Below are 18,619 nucleotides of genomic sequence, written 5' to 3'. Positions count from 1 at the left end.
ACACAGTGCTCTCTGCTGCCACCTCTGACCATGCCAGAAACTGTCCAGAGCAGCAGCAAATCCCCAGAGAAAACCTCTCCTGCAGTCCAGACTGGAAAGAATACAATTTCCTACTGACTTACAGCAGCTGAGAAGTACTAGGAGACTTCAGGGTTTTTTTTTTTAATACAAGTATATTACAAATCTCTGGCACCTGTTGATTTGAAAGAAAGAGGTTTTTGCTGAACTACCCCTTTATTTAATTTTTTTAGTTGTTTGTATACAGAAAATACGCAGATGGTATCAGACTACAGCCTTTGTGTTTTAGGGATTATACAGAGTCAATAACACATTCTTCCAGAAACAGCGTGACTCTTGTCTCCAGTTTGGGTGTTTAGATTGCAAATAAGGTCTATTTACTTCAATGGAACCGATCTGCAATACCACATCCAAACTGAAGACAAGAGTGGTGCTGGTTGTGGAAAAAAAACTGGCATTTTGTTTTTTAATAAGCCTGGATAACTCCATTAACCTGTTGTTTACAAGAAGCAATTTTTTGTCTCTCCTGTGCACCTGTTAAAAAAGCCTTTTTCTTTCAGGTTAAAGTAGTGATGAGGTATTCTGAAGGTTCACCACTAGGTGTCAGTGCTTCTTATACTAGTATGTTCTTATATGCACAGCTGAAGGTAGTAATGGGTTAATGTTTTTGTTATACCATGTGTTCTGTGCTGACCAATAGGATGTTCTCACTCTCACACACTCACCGCCTGTAGGAGGCGTTAGCATGTAGGTCAATTGAGTCTAGTCACCTTGGTGTACAGATGCAGTTACAGACCAACAGTTCTTTCACTACGACTACTATACCTAGTATGCAGTGCTAAGCACACTAAAGGGAGAGGTAACTAAGAAACGTCCTGACCCCCGCCAGGAACACATCTATAAAGAGCAGGGCAGTATCCTGACTACAGAGGAACTAGCCTTGATAGGACAAAGCAGCCAGTACAGAAGGCCTACGTATCCTATCGTGCAGTGCAAGTAACTGGTACACCGGGGACACCTAGCTACACCCATATAACCACAGCTGGGGCTTGTACTACCCCACTGGGACAGGTTAGACGTTATCAGGGGGGCAGAAGGTGGATCAGACCAAAGTCTATACACAAGTTACACTTCACTATTGAAGAGCTCTCCAGGTTCTGTCAGAGTACATTGCTACACTGGGTTGGGGCTCCTCTGACCAACTCCTCTACTCCACTCCACTGTACACAAGCACTGCTACAACTACCTCTCTCTCTCTTACTACTCTCAAGCATCTCCTTCAGCACAAAGGTCAAGCACTCCAGTGTGTAAAGATTTATCTACTTGTGAAAACGTGTACTGTTCTATTGCAAAGTCTGACAGTAAAGCTGTTATGTTTTTTATACTACCGGGACTCTGTCACCTTCAATCTGCACCGACACCTATACACACAGCACTGCACAGCTTGGGTTATTTTTCCCCTTTTCTGTGGGTGGTGGTACCGACAGTTCAGGTGGGTCAGTTGCCACTCAGGGTTGCTGTGACAAGAACCCAAGGGACCCATCACATCCTGGCAGGTTACCGACCTTTGGGGAGCACAGCCAGCCACACAAACAAGTAGGTATCAACGTCACATCTGTGTGATGGACTAGCACTGGCGTCATTACAACTAACATCACTAGCCGGTTTATAAAAATATATCCTTATCCATATCTTTGGGAAGTGACAGGTTTTTTTAAGAAGGGGCTATCCAAGATTAGAAAAACATAGCTGCTTTCTTCCTTGTCCTCAGGTTGTATGTGATATTACAACTCCATTGAAGTGAATGGAGCTGAGCTGTAATACCACACACAACCTGAGGACAGGAGTGGCGCTGTTTTTGGAAGAAAGCAGACATGTTTTACTTGTGTTACTGGCATTTATTTACATTTTTGACATGTTGTCCAAAGAAATAGCCAGCACTACACTAACACTTGTTCACACTATGCAGTTTGCACACTGCCGAGGTTAACATACAGATAAAAACAGAAAAAATGCTGTAGCAACCTGCAAGTGTCAGGACTCACTGCATATACTCCCTCCATAGTACACAAGATAAAAATATTTTTTTAATTAGGTTATTAGCAAACCATATGATCAAATAGAATGTACTATCTCACCATGTTAAGGTGACCCCAGAGAGATGGTCCATATACTAGTAAGAGCCTCTCTTGGACTATGGGGGTATTTATCAAACATGGTGTGAAGTTAAACTGGCTCAGTTGCCTCTAGCAACCAATCAGATTCCATCTTTCATTCCTCACAGACTCTTTGGAAAATGAGAGGTGGAATCTGATTGGTTGCTAGGGGCAACTGAGCCAGGTTCACTTTACGCCATGTTTGATAAATCTCCCCCTATAAGTCTACAAAACTGGGCATATAGGATCAACTGAACTCTGTGTTACATCTGAGGGTGTGGCTATCTCCTTTTAGCTTGCACTGCACCCATCTCATGTGGGGTTTTTTAAACAGCATTTAGTTGATCCTGTATGCCCAGTTTTGTAGACCTTAAGTTCGAGAGAGGCCATTGCTAGTATAGAACCATCTTTTTGGGGTTCACTTTAAACGGACTGTACCACCAGGCCCAGGCTGAAGCAGTGGAGGCGGGCCGACCCACCCTTAGTGGGAAAAAAAATCAATGGAACCCTATCATAGAGGGGCTAGAGTTTCCTCCCACTAAGGGTGGGTCGGCCCGCCTCCAGTGCTTCAGCCTGGGCCTGGTGGTACAGTCACTTTAACATAGTGAGTTGGTACATTCCATTTGATCAAATAATTTGCTAAGGCTGGGTTCACACCCATACGTTTTTTTTCATCAGTTATTACAAAAATGGACATATTTGTGTGTGTGTGTGTGTGTGTGGTTTTTTTTTTTTTGTGGTTGACCATGTTTTTGAGTACGTTAGATAACAAACAGATTTTTTTGATTTTTTTTTTTTTTTAAAGGAAGTTAATGGAAAAGGGGATTAAAATAAATGCACACAAATAAAAAAAATGGATTTAAAACACCCAGCCTAAGAATCTTATAAAATTAAAATTAAACAAATAATAATCTTTATAACAGGTTTTTATAGTACGTAGTGTGAATCCAGCCCAAGAACCGCATAAATAAAAAATAAAAAAAAAAATCTTTAGAACAGGTTTTTATCTTGTGTACAGCAGAGGGAGTACTTGCGTGTCGTCCTGACGTGACAAAAGTTTGGATTGTGATGGTTCTCTTCCCCATCCGGCTGCCTGATCCAACGTTTGCTCCATTATAGTCTATAGAGTAAATAAGTTGTATACTTTTAGAAAACTCAGCTATACGCACTATGAAAGATGGCACCTCCAGACATTTCTCTTTTACAGTTTATTAAAAATGTCACTGCCCGTATCTCAGGACACAACATTGAGTCTAAAAGATGGATTAAGACAAGCAAGGCCAGATTCTGGACATCGAGAAACTACAAATAAAACCACAGTGATGGAGCACAGTGAGGTGTGAACGGAGTAAGGGACGTCATGGGGATTATTGTTGTCAGAGTTCTCTGGTTTCCTGGGGCTGAGGTGTCGGGGGGTCGTCCTTCAAGGGGCTTTACACAATCCCATTTTCTTCTACAGGAAGAGCGGCGGGGTCCAGGCCGAGCTGTTTCATCTGCACTGCCATGTCGAATAAGTAATCGTAACACTCACACCTGGGAAGACAAGATTGATGATTACCGCTTATGGTCTCCACCAGCATTTATTTTCTACTATTGTCGTTTTAATTCTTATTCTATTGGGGCAGTTCATTTCTAAATAGTGAACCACTACTTAAAGGGGCTAACCAGGATTAGAAAAACACAGCCGCTGCTTTCTTTCTTCCCATCCTCAGGTTGTGTGGTATTACAATGTCCTTTCAATCCAACTGAGCTGCAATACCGCACACAACCCGAGGACAAGAGTGTGAAAAGTTTGAACTGGTTAAGGTCTGTGTTGGGGTACAGTCAGGAGAAGAGGGCAGCTGAGCACTTCACTCCCAGGCTCGCTGCCTTTTTGTCTCACTGCAATTTAAAGTGTCACTGTAATTTAATTTATTTTTTGGCAGAAATCAATAGACCAGGCGATTTTAAGAAACTTTGTCATTAAATTTATTAGCCGAAAAATGAATTTTTATCATGAAAAAGCAGTTTGAAACTCTCCCCCCTGTCTTCATTGTTCTCTAGGGATTAAGGGAGATGAGGCACCAAAACAGGACAACAAAGAGTTAATTTACAGCTACATCTCCTCTGAAGTCAGCACTGACCTCTCTGACCTCGGAATAGCGGCTTTTACACAGCTCCCACTGTGTAATCCTTTGTTCTCTGCTGGCAACTAATCTCCCTCCTCCCCCTCCTCTCTCCATAAGTTACACAGGTCCCGACTGATGTAAAAGAGTCGAGATTTCCTGATAATGAGCAGTGACTGAGAGAGAGGGAGGGGGGGGGACCTGGGGAAAGTCTTCTTGAATGCAGATAAATGCATATTTGCCTAATAAACCCAATTACAAAGTTTCCTAAAATCGCCTGGACTATTGATTTCTGCAAAACAGAACAAAACAAAACAAAAAATGACTGACACTTTAAATCTGTGGAGCTTGTCAAAGGTCACAAAGAGCTGGGGAATGAAGTGCTCAGCCAGGCCCTTCTCCCAACTATATGTAAAGATAGATTGGGGTCAGACCCCGACCGATCAAAACTTTTGACATGTCTCTGCAATATGTAAAAAGTTTGTTTTTTAAGGTAGACATGGGAAAACCATTGTCTCTTTACTGTGGGGAAAACTACAATTCCCATCATGCCTGGACAGCCAAAGCTTTATCTTTGGCTGTCCAGGTATGATGGGAATTGTAGCTTTGCAACAACTGGAGGGCTTAAGAGTCCCCATCCCTGCTTTAAGGAATCGTATATATTACATACATAGTCTTTGCTTTCTCCCAGGTGTCTCCCCAGACGTAGACTCCATGACGCCGGACCAGCACGGCGCAGGAATCTGGATACTCTTCCATGGCTCTTGCCATTCGTTCCTTCAGGTCTTTTTCTTCAGGCGTGTTCTCTACGATGGGCACCACCAGCAGGTCATCATATCTAGGAGAAGGTGCAGGATACTTATAATAGAGGAAACTTTACCATCTGCCACCTATGGATATAGCAGTCATTACCTGTAATATCCCCCGCCGCTGCACTTCTTTATGCCTTTGATCATCTCCTGGTGCGTGATCCGGAATTCCTTCCCTGGAAACAGCAGTGTGGCCAGGACGGCGGCCTTAGAGTGAGTGTGGATCACAGCTCCGGCACCTAAATGGACAAAGTGATCATTTTAGTATGGAAAAGAGGGGTCTGTGGAGCCTCAGTTAAGTCTCAAAACACAGGAATAGCCAGATATCCCTCCAGGGGAGAAAAGCCTCTTGCCAAGGGGGTGACTCCCAGTGGGGAGATCACCAAACCACCCTGATACGTAGCCCCTTAAAGGGAATGTGTCACAAAGAAAAAAAAAATTGGAAAGTGTTAAAATTACATTTGTTGTTACATTTGTTGTTGTTTTTGGTTAATTTATATGTGTTATTTATATTTTTTACATGTAAGGAAATATGAAAAATTAATTATCTAATTTTTCATATTTCCCACTGATGGCCCCTAGGGGAGCTCCAGCAGGTAAAAAGTAACCTGAAATACAGCTGCTGAAAAGAGGCAGTCTCTGCTTTACTGCTGTGACATCACCTCCCCCCTCTTTTCACAGAACAAAGAGGGGAAAGGAGCAGTGCCATGTTGTTGTTGTCTGCACAGCAGTACAGATACTGATAGAAGTGTGTCCCCAGCCAACTTCATAATACACCTCAGCTCTGCTCCAGATGACTCGAAAATCTAAATACAGTCCTGCAAAACTTCACCCAGGACTGTATCCCACTTACACAGACATGCAGAGCAGAACTCAAATGCAGCCAGCTGACAAGCCGACGGCCGTGCGAAGTGAAGCACTTCACTACTACCATTAATTTGTACACTCAGACAGACAGATCATACACGCACACCCATACAGGGAGATCATACACGCACACCCATACAGGGAGATCATACACGCACACCCATACAGGGAGATCATACACGCACACCCATACAGGGAGATCATACACGCACACCCATACAGGGAGATCATACACGCACACCCATACAGGGAGATCATACACGCACACCCATACAGGGAGATCATACACGCACACCCATACAGGGAGATCATACACGCACACCCATACAGGGAGATCATACACGCACACCCATACAGGGAAATCATACACGCACACCCATACAGGGAGATCATACACGCACACCCATACAGGGAGATCATACACGCACACCCATACAGGGAGATCATACACGCACACCCATACAGACAGGCAGGTCTCATGACAGCTGCTCCTGGTGCTCCAAAGCTACCCTCGGATCTCCGTCCACATGCAGCTCCCCGCTTAAGCTCCAGTAGCCTCTGACCATACCACGCACCTCAGCTGCTGTAGAACCTCCATACTACATCTCAGCTGCGACAGAACCCCATACTGCACCTTAGCTGCTGCAGAACCTCATACCACATACCTCAGCTGCTGCAGAACCTCATACCACATACCTCAGCTGCTGCAGAACCCCTTACTAGACCTCAGCTGCTGCAGAACCTCATACCTCAGCTGCTGCAGAACCCCTTACTAGACCTCAGCTGCTGCAGAACCTCATATACACCTCAGCTGCTGCAGAACCTCATACTAGACCTTAGCTGCTGCAGACCCTCATACACCTCAGCTGCTGCAGAACCTCATATACACCTCAGCTGCTGCAGAACCTCATACCTCAGCTGCTGCAGAACCCCTTACTAGACCTCAGCTGCTGCTAATTTTTTGGGAGCTAAAATGAAATTCTTTGCCAGGTCACATACACTCACCGGCCACTTTATTAGGTACACCTGTCCAACTGCACGTTACCACTTAATTTCTAATCAGCCAATCACATTGCGGCAACTCAGTGCATTTAGGCATGTAGACATGGACAAGACAATCTCCTGCAGTTCAAACCGAGCATCAGTATGGGGAAGAAAGGTGTTTGGGGCCTTTGAACGTGGCATGGTTGTTGGTGCCAGAAGGACTGGTCTGAGTATTTCAGAAACTGCTGATCTACTGGGATTTTCACGCACAACCATCTCTAGGGTTTACAGAGAATGGTGCGAAAAAGAAAAACCATCCAGTGAGCGGCAGTTCTGTGGGCGGAAATGCCTTGTTGATGCCAGAGGTCAGAGGAGAATAGGCAGACTGGTTCCAGCTGATAGAAAGGCAACAGTGACTCAAATAGCCAACCGTTACAACCAAGGTAGGCAGAAGAGCATCTCTGAACGCACAGTACCTCCAACTTTGAGGCAGATGGGCTACAGCAGCAGAAGACCACACCGGGTGCCACTCCTTTCAGCTAAGAACAGGAAACTGAGGCTACAATTTGCACAAGCTCATCGAAATTGGACAGTAGAAGATTGGAAAAACGTTGCCTGGTCTGATGAGTCTCGATTTCTGCTGCGACATTCGGATGGTAGGGTCAGAATTTGGCGTCAACAACATGAAAGCATGGATCCATCCTGCCTTGTATGAACGGTTCAGGCTGGTGGTGGTGGTGTCATGGTGTGGGGAATATTTTCTTGGCACTCTTTGGGCCCCTTGGTACCAATTGAGCATCGTTGCAACGCCAGAGCCTACCTGAGCATTGTTGCTGACCATGTCCATCCCTTTATGACCACAATGTACCCAACATCTGATGGCTACTTTCAGCAGGATAATGCGCCATGTCATAAAAGCTAGAATCATCTCAGACTGGTTTCTTGAACATGACAATGAGGTCACTGTACTCCAATGGCCTCCACAGTCACCAGATCTCAATCCAATAGAGCATCTTTGGGATGTGGTGGAACGGGAGATTCACATCATGGATGTGCAGCCGACAATTCTGCGGCAACTGTGTGATGTCATCATGTCAATATGGACCAAAATCTCTGAGGAAGCTTCCAGCACCTTGTTGTATCTATGCCACCAAGAATTGAGGCAGTTCTGAAGGCAAAAGGGGGTCCAACCCGTTACTAGCATGGTGTACCTAATAAAGTGGCCGGTGAGTGTATATATCCCATCTATACCATGTTAGCCTTGCATTACATATGCAGATGCAGTGTAGTAGCTACAGACAGTGTCCTGACATTGGGAAGGAAGGGGTTAACGCAGCTTTTCTCTTTATTACTCTGGTCAGTGTGACACTTTTCTGCCTCCTCCATCCACTATCTCCTGAGACCAAGCTCCCCTGTCCCAGCATGTAGCACTGTAGTCTCTGTGCGTCCCCTCCCCCCGTCCTCCAGCATGGAGCGGAGTCGCTCATTATCAGATCAGTCTCACAGACCGAGCAGGAGGAGGGGGAGAGCGGCCAGCTGCTGAGGATAGTGCTGGGCACTGTGTACCTTCTCTGGGGGCTCCACAACTATGGCGTCTGGCTCCCTCTGCAGCTCCCTGTGTGTGTGAGCTGCGCATGTCAGCTCTCAGCTACATTGTAGCAGACGGGACGGGAGCCATCCATTGACTCCAATGTACTGAGGGCTGCCATAAAGCAACTGTGTATGTGTCGTGCAAGGAGACATACACAGATGCTATTGCAAATGGCAGCCCCCAGGGCAGCACATTATTGTTAATTTTACAAAATATAAAAACAGGAATCAAAGTCTAACTATTTTTAAAGATATTACTTAAATGAAACAAAAATAATAAAAAAAGAAAAAAAAAAAAAGTGACAAATTCCCTTAAGTCCCACTCGGTTGTGAGTATTGGAACATAAATAGGGAAATACCAGGGTGGCCCCTTTTACGTCAAAGTCTAACTCTGTGGCGAGTATAGCGACATGACAAGGGCTTGCCAAGGCAGGCATCCATCCACAGACAGCTGTTTCGGGGTAGTTGCCCCTCGTCAGTGTGGAGTAGGATTCTGGCTAACAGGGGCAATGAAAAATAGACCAACAAAACACAGCAATCGCTGATCTCAGGGTGGCAGCAGAGAGCACTGTGTCAGACTGGAAAGAATACACCACTTCCTGCAGGACATACAGCAGCTGAAAAATACTGTAAGACTTAAGATTTTTTAATAGAAGTAAATTACAAGTCTAAATACACATCTCTGGCACCTGTTGATTTAAAAGGAAATATTTTTTGGGTGAACTACCCCTTTAACTATAACCTTCCCAATTTTTGCGGATTCATTAAAAAAATACGGATTGTAGATGCACTACGGACAAAAGCCTTGCGGATTGCTGATAAGGACTGGGGACATAATATACAACTACTCAATGTGTGAATGAGGTCTTAAGCGGATCGGCAATTACGGATACATGTACACCCATTGATTTTTATTAGACTATTCGCACATCCGCAAAGTTTGCGGGTTCGTGCAGTGACAAAAATTACATGTCCTAGTGCGGACACACCCAGATGTCTGTGGGATCTGTACCTTTTGCTGACGTAATTTCTAGCTAGTGTCATCATTTTGACCATACCTCCTTTTGTACTTTCCACTATTACAAATCCGCAAATAACGGACAATACGGATGATACTAAAAGGCGCATTACTCACAAATCTGTGCAAATTGCCGACAGAAAACTGCGGACTACTTAAACATATACTGAGTCTTAGGGCCCTATTCTATGGGACGATTATCGTTCAGATAATAGTTAAATCATTTGGAACTAAGCGATAATCGTTCGGTTGAATAGCAGTAAACAATTAAACGCCGAACACGAAATCGTTGATCGCTTAATAGGACCTGGACCTATTTTTATTGTTGCTCGTTCGCATGGAATAAGACGTTGTTCGGGCATTCGCAGTAGCGACGACAAGATGACCGCAAGAAAGATCATAAGTAACAATCATCGTTCCGTGTAATTGGGTGAACGATTTCAGGTTGTTCGCAATAGCGGTCGTTTGAGATAGTTTATCGTTAACAATTATCCGAACGATAATCGTCCCTTGGAATAGGGCCCTTAAAAACTGGTCCATCTGGTCTGATTCTACTATAAGGGTGCCTTCACACCTACCGACTCACAGCGTATATCTCGCCGCGAGTCTGGCAGGTCCTGGCAGTTCACGGTCACTACACACACGCAGCGGTCTGAACGACCGTTGCGTGAATGTAATTCTGCCGGCCCCTTAACCCCCTCTGCTGCCGCCCGGCTCCTGTTCCGCTCCCGCTCTGTATACATTACCTGTCTCTCGCTGCACGGGGTCCCGGCGTACTGCTCTCCCACCCAGTGTGTAGCCCTGCCGCAGCCGCAGAGCAGTACGCCGGGACCCCGTGCAGCGAAGAGAGGTAATGTATACAGACACAGCGGGGGAGCCGGGCGGCAGCAGAAGAGGTTAAGGGGCCGTTCAGACCACTGCGTATATGTAGTGACAGTGAACTGCCAGGACCTGCCAGACTCGCAGCGAGATTTACACTGCGAGTCCGTAGGTGTGAAGGCACCCTAAAGCAAAAAGCTGAAAAAAAAAAAAAAAAAAAAAAAAATCTTGCTGGCTACAATAAAAAGAAGTCAGATCATACAGGGCATCACTAGCTCTGTATAGACTAAGCGTCCTATTAGACGGAGCGATTTTTAACGATTAACGACTAGTGCTGCGTTTACGATTATCGTTAGAATTTTTGCAATAACGATCCCATCTGAGCGATAATCCTTCCGTGTAAACACAGCAAACGATCAAGGGTCAAACGAGAAATTGTTCATTTTGATCTTTCAACATGTTCTCAAATCGTCGTTCGTTAAAAATTCGCAGATCGCTTTGTGTAAACGGTCTTTCAAAGATTCACTCCATGTGTGAGATAGGCTTAAGTGGTCTTAAAAATTATCGCAATAACGACTTTTCTTACGAATTTTCTAACAACTTATTCATCTAAATGCTGATCGTTATAAAAACCAAATCGTTGCTTCAAAATCGTTAAATGATCAAAGTGGCGAATTATTGCTTCGTGTGAGCGCAGCATAACAATAAACAATCGCAAACGAGATTGTTTAGTGTAAACCTGAAATCGTTCACCATATTACACCGAACGATGGGCGTTAGTTATGATTGTTACTACAATCATTATTGCGATCCTTACTATGATCGTTTATTCCATCTGATCCCAGGAAAACAATGAACAATGTGCAATTACACTGAACGATTAGTGAAAAAATGCGTAACATGAGCGAACGAATGTGGAATTACAGCGAACGATTAACGATAATTTTAGGTTCAGATCTAAATCAACCATCAACGGCATACAAACGATTTATTGATCGTTGCCTGCAATTACACAGAACGATTTTTATAACGATTTTTCGAACGATAATCCCGTGTAATAGGGCCTTAAGTAGCCACTGACTGGTTGGAGTGTCCATGCTGACCCTTAGGATAGGCCATAAATGTAGGTCAATCAGTGCAGCCCAATGAGAGTTCTCCCCAGCAGTCAAAATCTCAAGATCAAGGGAGAACTCACATCTATGGATATGCTATATTTTGTGCTTATGGAATACCCCTTCAAGCTAAGCCGCAGGGATGAAAGAAATCTAAATGCTTTGCATGTTTTAGCGTGAAGTGCACAGCTACAATAAGTTTGCATTCTTGGTTCTTTAGGTGAAATCTGTAAGATAGAAGCTATTAGTGCTACGTACCTCTCATGGTATAGGCGTTCATGAACAGAGGGGTGCACTGGCTTTTCTTCAGGTTCTTGTAAGGTGGGGGGCAGCTGATGTCACGCTCATCGATATCGCAGATAAAGAGGTCATCGGGCTGCAGGAGAGGGATGCACATCGCATGTTAGTGTTAATATAGACTTTATTGTCTAATCTAGGGCAGGGGTGGCACAACTTGCATCACTCCAGCTGTTGCAATACTACAATTCCCATTTGGCTAAACAGGAATGATGGGAACTGTAATTTTTCCAACAGCTGGAGGGCTGCACCATTGATCTAAGGTAGGGATGGGGAACCTTTAGGCCTCCAGCTGGTGCAAAACTACAACTCCCATCATGCCTGGACAGCCTTCGGCTGTCCAGGCATGATGGGAGTTGTAGTTTTGCACCAGCTGGAGGGCCAAAGGTTCCCCATCCCTGATCTAATGTATTGTTTACACCGGGATATGATTTTAGAGGGGAAAAGGACAGCGCTGGAAACGTCACCCGCTGCCAGGAGTCTAAGTCACTCCCGCTGAGATGACGCCATTGCCACGCTGATAAAGCGAACAGAAGAAGAGTCTATGTAAATCGTCTGGCTGGAGGCAGCGCCATCCAACTGATCCTGTCACCATGTATTAATGCTGTCACCCTCTTGTATCGTGCCGGCTATATTTATAACCGTCCTCTACTGGATGTGCCGCCGGCATCACATGCTAATGAGAACAAAGTTGCGACCAGATGGTGATTTAAAGTGTACCTGTCACGATGGGCGCTTCTGGATTAGTGGTGAAATCCACTGTTAATCCGGAAGTTCGGGTCTTCGTGGATACAAACGCAATCAGACGATAACGCGTGCGACCCCCTTCAAATCCAATGGGGGTCACGTGCGTTATCGACTAACCGCGTCTCTGTATTAACGGAGACACGAATTTACAGATTAGCAGTGGATTTCACCACTAATCCGGAAGCGCCCGTTGTGACAGGTACGTTTTAAAGGGGTATTTAACTCAAAAATAACTTTTGATATGTTGCTGCCCATGGCGAGACTAACAATTCATTCCATGCTTGCTGTTATCTATTCAGTCTCCTTCCCCCAGTTCTGAGCTGCAGCTTTCTACTGAGGACGCAAAAATCTGTGTGTGAGCCTCTCTCTCCCCCCTCCCTTCTGAGATGGCTGATGTAATCAAGTCCCTGGCAGGCTTCATCTGCAACATTGTAGATTCTTTGTAATGCTGGGAAGGAGTTAACGGACTACTCAACCAAAACATATTTTTTACTATGGTTATTACATAAGGAAAGTTAGACAAATTCCTAATTTACATTAATTATGGGAAATGCACATATACTGCTATTTCCCTTAATTTAGATGTAGATCAGGCAGGGTTTAGATCCTCTAAAAAACCGTGACGTCACAAATCAGGTTTAATTCATATGTGGTGTCCAGCAGGGGGCGCACTATATGTCCAGCAGGGGGCTCCCTCCGCGTGCTGCCCTGACCTGTGCGGGCTGAGCGCTCATACTATGAGCAGATGATTGGAGGAGTAGTACAGTGTTTATCTGTCCCACGGCACCAAGGGAGGGGGGAGGTAGTTTGATGCATGGACACCTCTCTCCCTCCCTGCTCGGTGTCCTTTGCTCCCTAAAAGTATTCCATCAATAAAGGATAATGTACTGTAACAACTCACTAACAATACATTACATAGAGTTCCATAGACAATACACTACATTACATAGAGTTCCATAGACTTCTACATATAGTGTGCCTCCTGCTGGACACTCCATATGAATTACACCCGATTCGTGACGTCATGGTTTTTTAGAGAAACTGAAGCCTGCCTGATCTACTAAATTAAGGGAAATAGCACTTTATGTGCATTTCCCACAATTAATATACATTAGGAATTTGTTTAATTTTTCCTTATGTAATAACATGAAAAAAATATGTTTTGGCCGGAGTTGTCCTTTAAATATCAACTTGACCTCAGAATAACCCTCCCAGCATTACAAAGAAGCTACAATATTGCAGATGAAGCCAGTCAGAGACTTGTTGACATCAGCTGTCTCGGAAGGGTGGGAGAAGAAGGGGGAGAAGGAGAGAAAGGCTCACACATAGATTTTTGTGTTTTCAGTAGACAGCAGCAGCTCAGAACTGGGGAAAGGAGACTGTATGGGAAACCATGGGCAGCAACATATCAAAAGTTGTGTTTGAACAGAATACCCCTTTAAGGATTAAGAACATAAAAAAGTAACAAAACAATAACAAACTAGCTGCTTATTTTACCTTTATAACCCAAGTCCTGTTGGTTTTTGTCAACTTTGTGATGTGTACCTCTAATATTTTCTTTCTACCAAGCTAATCCTCAGCTTTCCTACACACTGCCATACATTTATTTTTCTTTTCCTAAACTTGACATGACAGAGACATTCTAAAAGTTTAGCTAGGTGGTGGTCCCGGTGCTGAGATCCCCCACCAAGCATGAAACAGCTGTAGCCTCAGTGGGGGGGCACCTGCTAGGTATTGATCTGAGCTGTATGCCAGAGACCCAGCAGGGTGGAAACTAATAAATTGCACTCTCATGGTGAGTAGCCGCAGCTTCATTTTCTTCTGGACTTCTTACTATCTATATGGCGGAGCACCATCTGTATCAGTGTCCGCTTATCCGAGCAGGATCTGGCTAACTACTGCACTCCCGTGGTATAGAGAAGCAGCGCAGAAGTTTTTCTATCTTCTATCTCTCATGAACAGCAGCATAAAAGGTAGTTTTCCAATAGGCTAGTAGGAATAGGAATTTTCCAACAATTCCAAATGTCAGCCTGTCAACATTGAAAAACAATGGAGTCCAAGAGTATCCGGTGGTGTGCAAAAAGTCCCAATCCTCTACTGCATAATAGGGTATTGTTTTCAGATCTGCAATAAAAGCTTGGGACTTTTTGGCCACCACTGGATGTTGTTGGACTCCTTTACTGTTCTATGTCACAAGCACATGGCAAAATTATTGACTGGTCGGAGTCTGGGTGTTTACACTCATCTTCCTACAGGAGACTGACTCCCTAGACTAACTCATCAGGATATACGTTTCTGAAATTGGAGGCTTTAAAGGAGTTCTCCGCTTTGTTACTTGCTAGAAGGGAACCCTGACAATCACAAGATATCCTGCGGAAACCTCCAGTGATCAGATATTTTCCTGTAGCGCCACCAGTGAGTAAAGCCCCTACTCCACGGGCCGACTGAGAGGATTAAACGAGCGCTGTCAGCACTCGTTTGCTCCTCGTTCCCTGCTCACTGCCACCGCTATTACACGTGGTGGCAGCGAGCAGGTGAGTGCCGGAGGGGGCACGGGGGAGGCTGCCCGGGCGATCGCCCATAGAGGATAGTGGCGGTCTGCTGCCGCCGCTCCTGTTCCGCTGAGATCGCTGCTATCACTGTCGTTTGTTTTTCAATATGTTTGAAAGACAAACGACTACAACGATCAACCCACATGAACGATGTCAGTTGATCGTTGCCTTCTATTCCACAGGATGATTAACGGCCGATAATCGTTCCGTGGAATAGGGCCTTAAGTGAGGCATTACATAGTGTGGTGATCACATCAATGTGTTGTCTGTTTAATACAGGACAGGACGAGTCCTCCATAGATGCTCTCCACTGTCTGGGAGAATCCTAAACAAAGGATTAATGCAAAATTATCTAACAGGATGTACAGCAATAGATTTTCTAACCCAGGCGGCCCTTTTAATCAAACAAAATGTTACTGCCAGCAGCCACCACTGGAGGGAGCCCCAGAGACTACTAAAGACAGATTTCTTATTTTGTTTAATTTGAGCAATAAATATACATATACAGTCAGCTACCCCTAGTACAAGGGTAGGGAACCTTGGCTCTCCAGCTGTTGCAAAACTACAACTCCCATCATGCAAGGCATGATAGGAGTTGTAGTTTTGCACCAGCTGAAGAGCCAAGGTTCTCTACACCTGCCCTAGTAAATTTACACCCTTCCTCTAAAAAGTCACCCAGTAGATGAGGGAGCGATAGAGTTGGTTGTACACTTCTCGTGCAGCTAGTGAATGACAGAACATGTAATACAAGCATCGTACCTGAATCCTTTCCTTTTGGACTCCGGATGGTGCAATGTAAATTTCATCCCTGGTGGCAGGAAAAATAAAAATATGCGTAAAATGAACAAATAAGCAGAGACTTAAGCACAAAGGAGCTGCATACACAAAACGGAAAGTACAGGTACAATACCGGGAGGCATTTCCTGTAGCAACCAATAACCATCCAGTACTTATAACGTATGTGATTGGTTGTTATGGGGGGCTGAGCCATCTTTACACTACATTGGATTCTGCACATAATTTCATACGCCGGGGAGAACTTACTCGTATTTGATGCTGACGCCTCCTCCGGTCCCTGTGACCCATCCCAGATTATAGAACTGTCTGCACAGCTCCGGGATTAAGTTTCTTGGATGTCCTTTCTCCTAAAAACGAGGATTGGAGACACAACGTCATCACGTGTTATTAGACAGGTACTGTATGGCAGGCAACGGAGAGTCCTTAGAACCATCTTCCAAAAAGCCTAAAATAGAAGCTGTCACTTTGAATAATTTTTGACATGTTGCAGAGACGTAGTTCACATCAGCTGGGGTCTTTGGGGGACATTTATATAGGCTGTGTGCTTGGCATACGGCAGGGAGAAGGCGCAGATTCGCTCCTTCTCTCTGTGGTACGCCTGCCGTATCCCCCGCTTGCCCGATGGGAGGGCAGGGGGCACGACAAAGCGGAAAGGAGGTGTGGCCTCCTCCTGCGTCTGATTTAACATGATTTAAATCATTGCAGAAATCTAAACCTGCTCAGGAGCAGGTGTAGAGTCCTGTGCCTGACGGTCAGGCCGGATACACTAAGAGGTGTGCCCCACTTAGAGAATCCAGCGAGGTAATTGGGGGCCTAATTTAAAGTGAACGTATCATCAGGCCCGGGCTGAAGCACTGGAGGAGGGCCGACCCACCCTAGTGGGAGGAAACCCCTGCCTCTCTAAGATACGGCTCCATTGAGTCTAACGTAGCCACATCATAGAGGGACGGGGTTTTTCTCCCACTGAGGGTGGGTCAGCCCGCCTCCAGTGCTTCAGCCCGGGCCTGATGGTACATTCACTTTAAACCCGTACACTGGTCGTCATAAATGTCCCCCCAGGTGTTCAGCCAGAACAAGCAGAGAGAAGTGCAGGTTGAATTCTTGAACTAGCCATGAGCACTAAGACCAATCACCTGAGGGCTGTCCAGCATGTGGTATACAGATGCTGATGGTGGTGACAGATTTTCCAAAAATCCCCTGATGAAGACGCCAGAACTCATGTGAAACACGTTGTGCATTTTTCTAATACGGTGTTCATCCACTTCTGGATCCCTGTCCACTCCAGAGACATTCAGCAGGGTGACAGCCCACATCTCCATGCCGATGCCAGGAACCACTTAGATGCCACAGTCTTGATTCACCGGTGGCATCTAAGGGGTTAAATAACCAGTACTCTACATTTCTCTGTTCCTGGCATAACATGGGAGACCCGTGCCGAGCTATTCCTGCCCCCGTCGCATGTACGATTTTAGTGACCATTATAAAAAGGCAGGCACTAAGGGGGTGGTGCTGCAGCTACAGCTTCTCACTTTATGGCTCTATCTTCTGTTGCATAGCAACACTTTATAGGAGTCGCCATATACACCAATGTAATAAAAGTCACACATACACAACACACACTGCCATACTGTACCTTGGCATTGTCGGTTTGGTTGCAGTTATCCCCATTGCAGTAATACATGTCTCCCACTATTGTGCTATGCTGAGCCCTGATATTGCTATGTGCACTGCTTGTAGTATTGTGCTTGCTGGGTGTGGGTGAGCTGTGCAGTGTATATCACATGCCAGGGCTGTCTGTGCTGCCTCTAACCTGTGCTATGTGGTGCTGAGCTGCACCAGGGCGCCTGTCAGGCTGCAATTCCTGAAGAAAAGCAAAGTATACAAGCTCAGCACCTGGGAGCTGCACATTGATGACCTAATCTTAAAGAAAACCACGATAGAGCTCCCAATGCTATCCTACAGCTTTGTCTCCGCAGCCGCTCCTGCGCTTTGTAACGTATATGTCTTACATTTGATCTCCAACAAAATGGCGGCAAGTCATAGGCTGCTATGGACACAGCGGGAGACATATTTGTATAGACAATGTTATACACACTTCTCCCCCTAGTGTTTGAAGTTGGATTTGTTTTTATACAATAGCTTTCTCAGAGAAAATAATAACGCAAAACGCATAGGGTTTTAATGTAATTGTCGTGAACACATGTTTGTGGGCAGAAGGCGTTTATTTTGTGAAAGGCCGCCATTTTTTTTGGTTGTTTATATTCTATCAGGCGCGGCGGCGGGCAGCTCCTGTCAGGGACCTGCGGGTGGTGGTGCAGGAAGATGGCGGCCTCCTTGAGACTTGGCTGCCAAGGGATCGTCAGGTCATTCGTTTCGGGTCTCAGTAGCCGGGGACGTGGAGGTGGTTTCAGGCTTCTTCACGCGACTGAGAGGCAATGGGGTAAGATGGCGCCACCCTTTGAGCTGTCACGGGCATAGCAAGCAGTGGCTGGCAGGGACTTGTAGGTTGTGACATGATTGGTATTGGAAGGTTGTACAACTATAGGCATATTATCGGGATCACAACCGTCGTCAAGGTGTGTGTGTGTGTGGCAGCTGCCCATAGCAACCAATCAGGTTCCAGCTTTCATGTTTCAAAGGACCCCTGGAAAATTAAAGCTGCGACCTGATTGGTTGCAGAGTTCTACTGCTCCATCGTCCAATCAGAAGACTGCTTTCATTTTCTCATTGGTTGCTATGGGCAACTG

At 45.3% G+C, this 18,619-nt stretch overlaps 2 protein-coding genes across 2 annotated transcripts in view; one reads left to right on the top strand and one right to left on the bottom strand.

Annotated features, from left to right (window-relative positions):
- Positions 1–3,367: 3,367 nt before the first annotated feature.
- Positions 3,368–18,368, bottom strand: APIP (APAF1 interacting protein). The gene is made up of 7 exons (XM_069965163.1): positions 17,506–18,368; positions 16,119–16,219; positions 15,834–15,882; positions 11,737–11,854; positions 5,192–5,327; positions 4,950–5,117; positions 3,368–3,707 (listed from the first exon to the last, which is right to left on the bottom strand). Exons 1-7 carry the CDS (start codon positions 17,551–17,553, stop codon positions 3,608–3,610), a joined length of 720 nt encoding a protein of 239 aa, XP_069821264.1. The 5' UTR covers positions 17,554–18,368; the 3' UTR covers positions 3,368–3,607.
- The window catches only part of PDHX (pyruvate dehydrogenase complex component X), a 75,930-nt gene continuing 75,461 nt past the window's right edge, over positions 18,151–18,619 (top strand). Inside the window, exon 1 of the mRNA XM_069965161.1 lies at positions 18,151–18,312. Within this exon, the coding sequence (XP_069821262.1) occupies positions 18,195–18,312 (118 nt within the window). The 5' untranslated portion in view covers positions 18,151–18,194. The remainder of the gene's footprint in view (positions 18,313–18,619) is intronic.

Source organism: Dendropsophus ebraccatus, chromosome 4, assembly GCF_027789765.1.
Source record: "Dendropsophus ebraccatus isolate aDenEbr1 chromosome 4, aDenEbr1.pat, whole genome shotgun sequence".
Taxonomy (NCBI): Eukaryota; Metazoa; Chordata; class Amphibia; order Anura; family Hylidae; genus Dendropsophus; species Dendropsophus ebraccatus.
The sequence above is the reverse complement of the archived record's forward strand: the minus strand, read 5'-3'. Positions and strand labels throughout refer to the sequence as shown.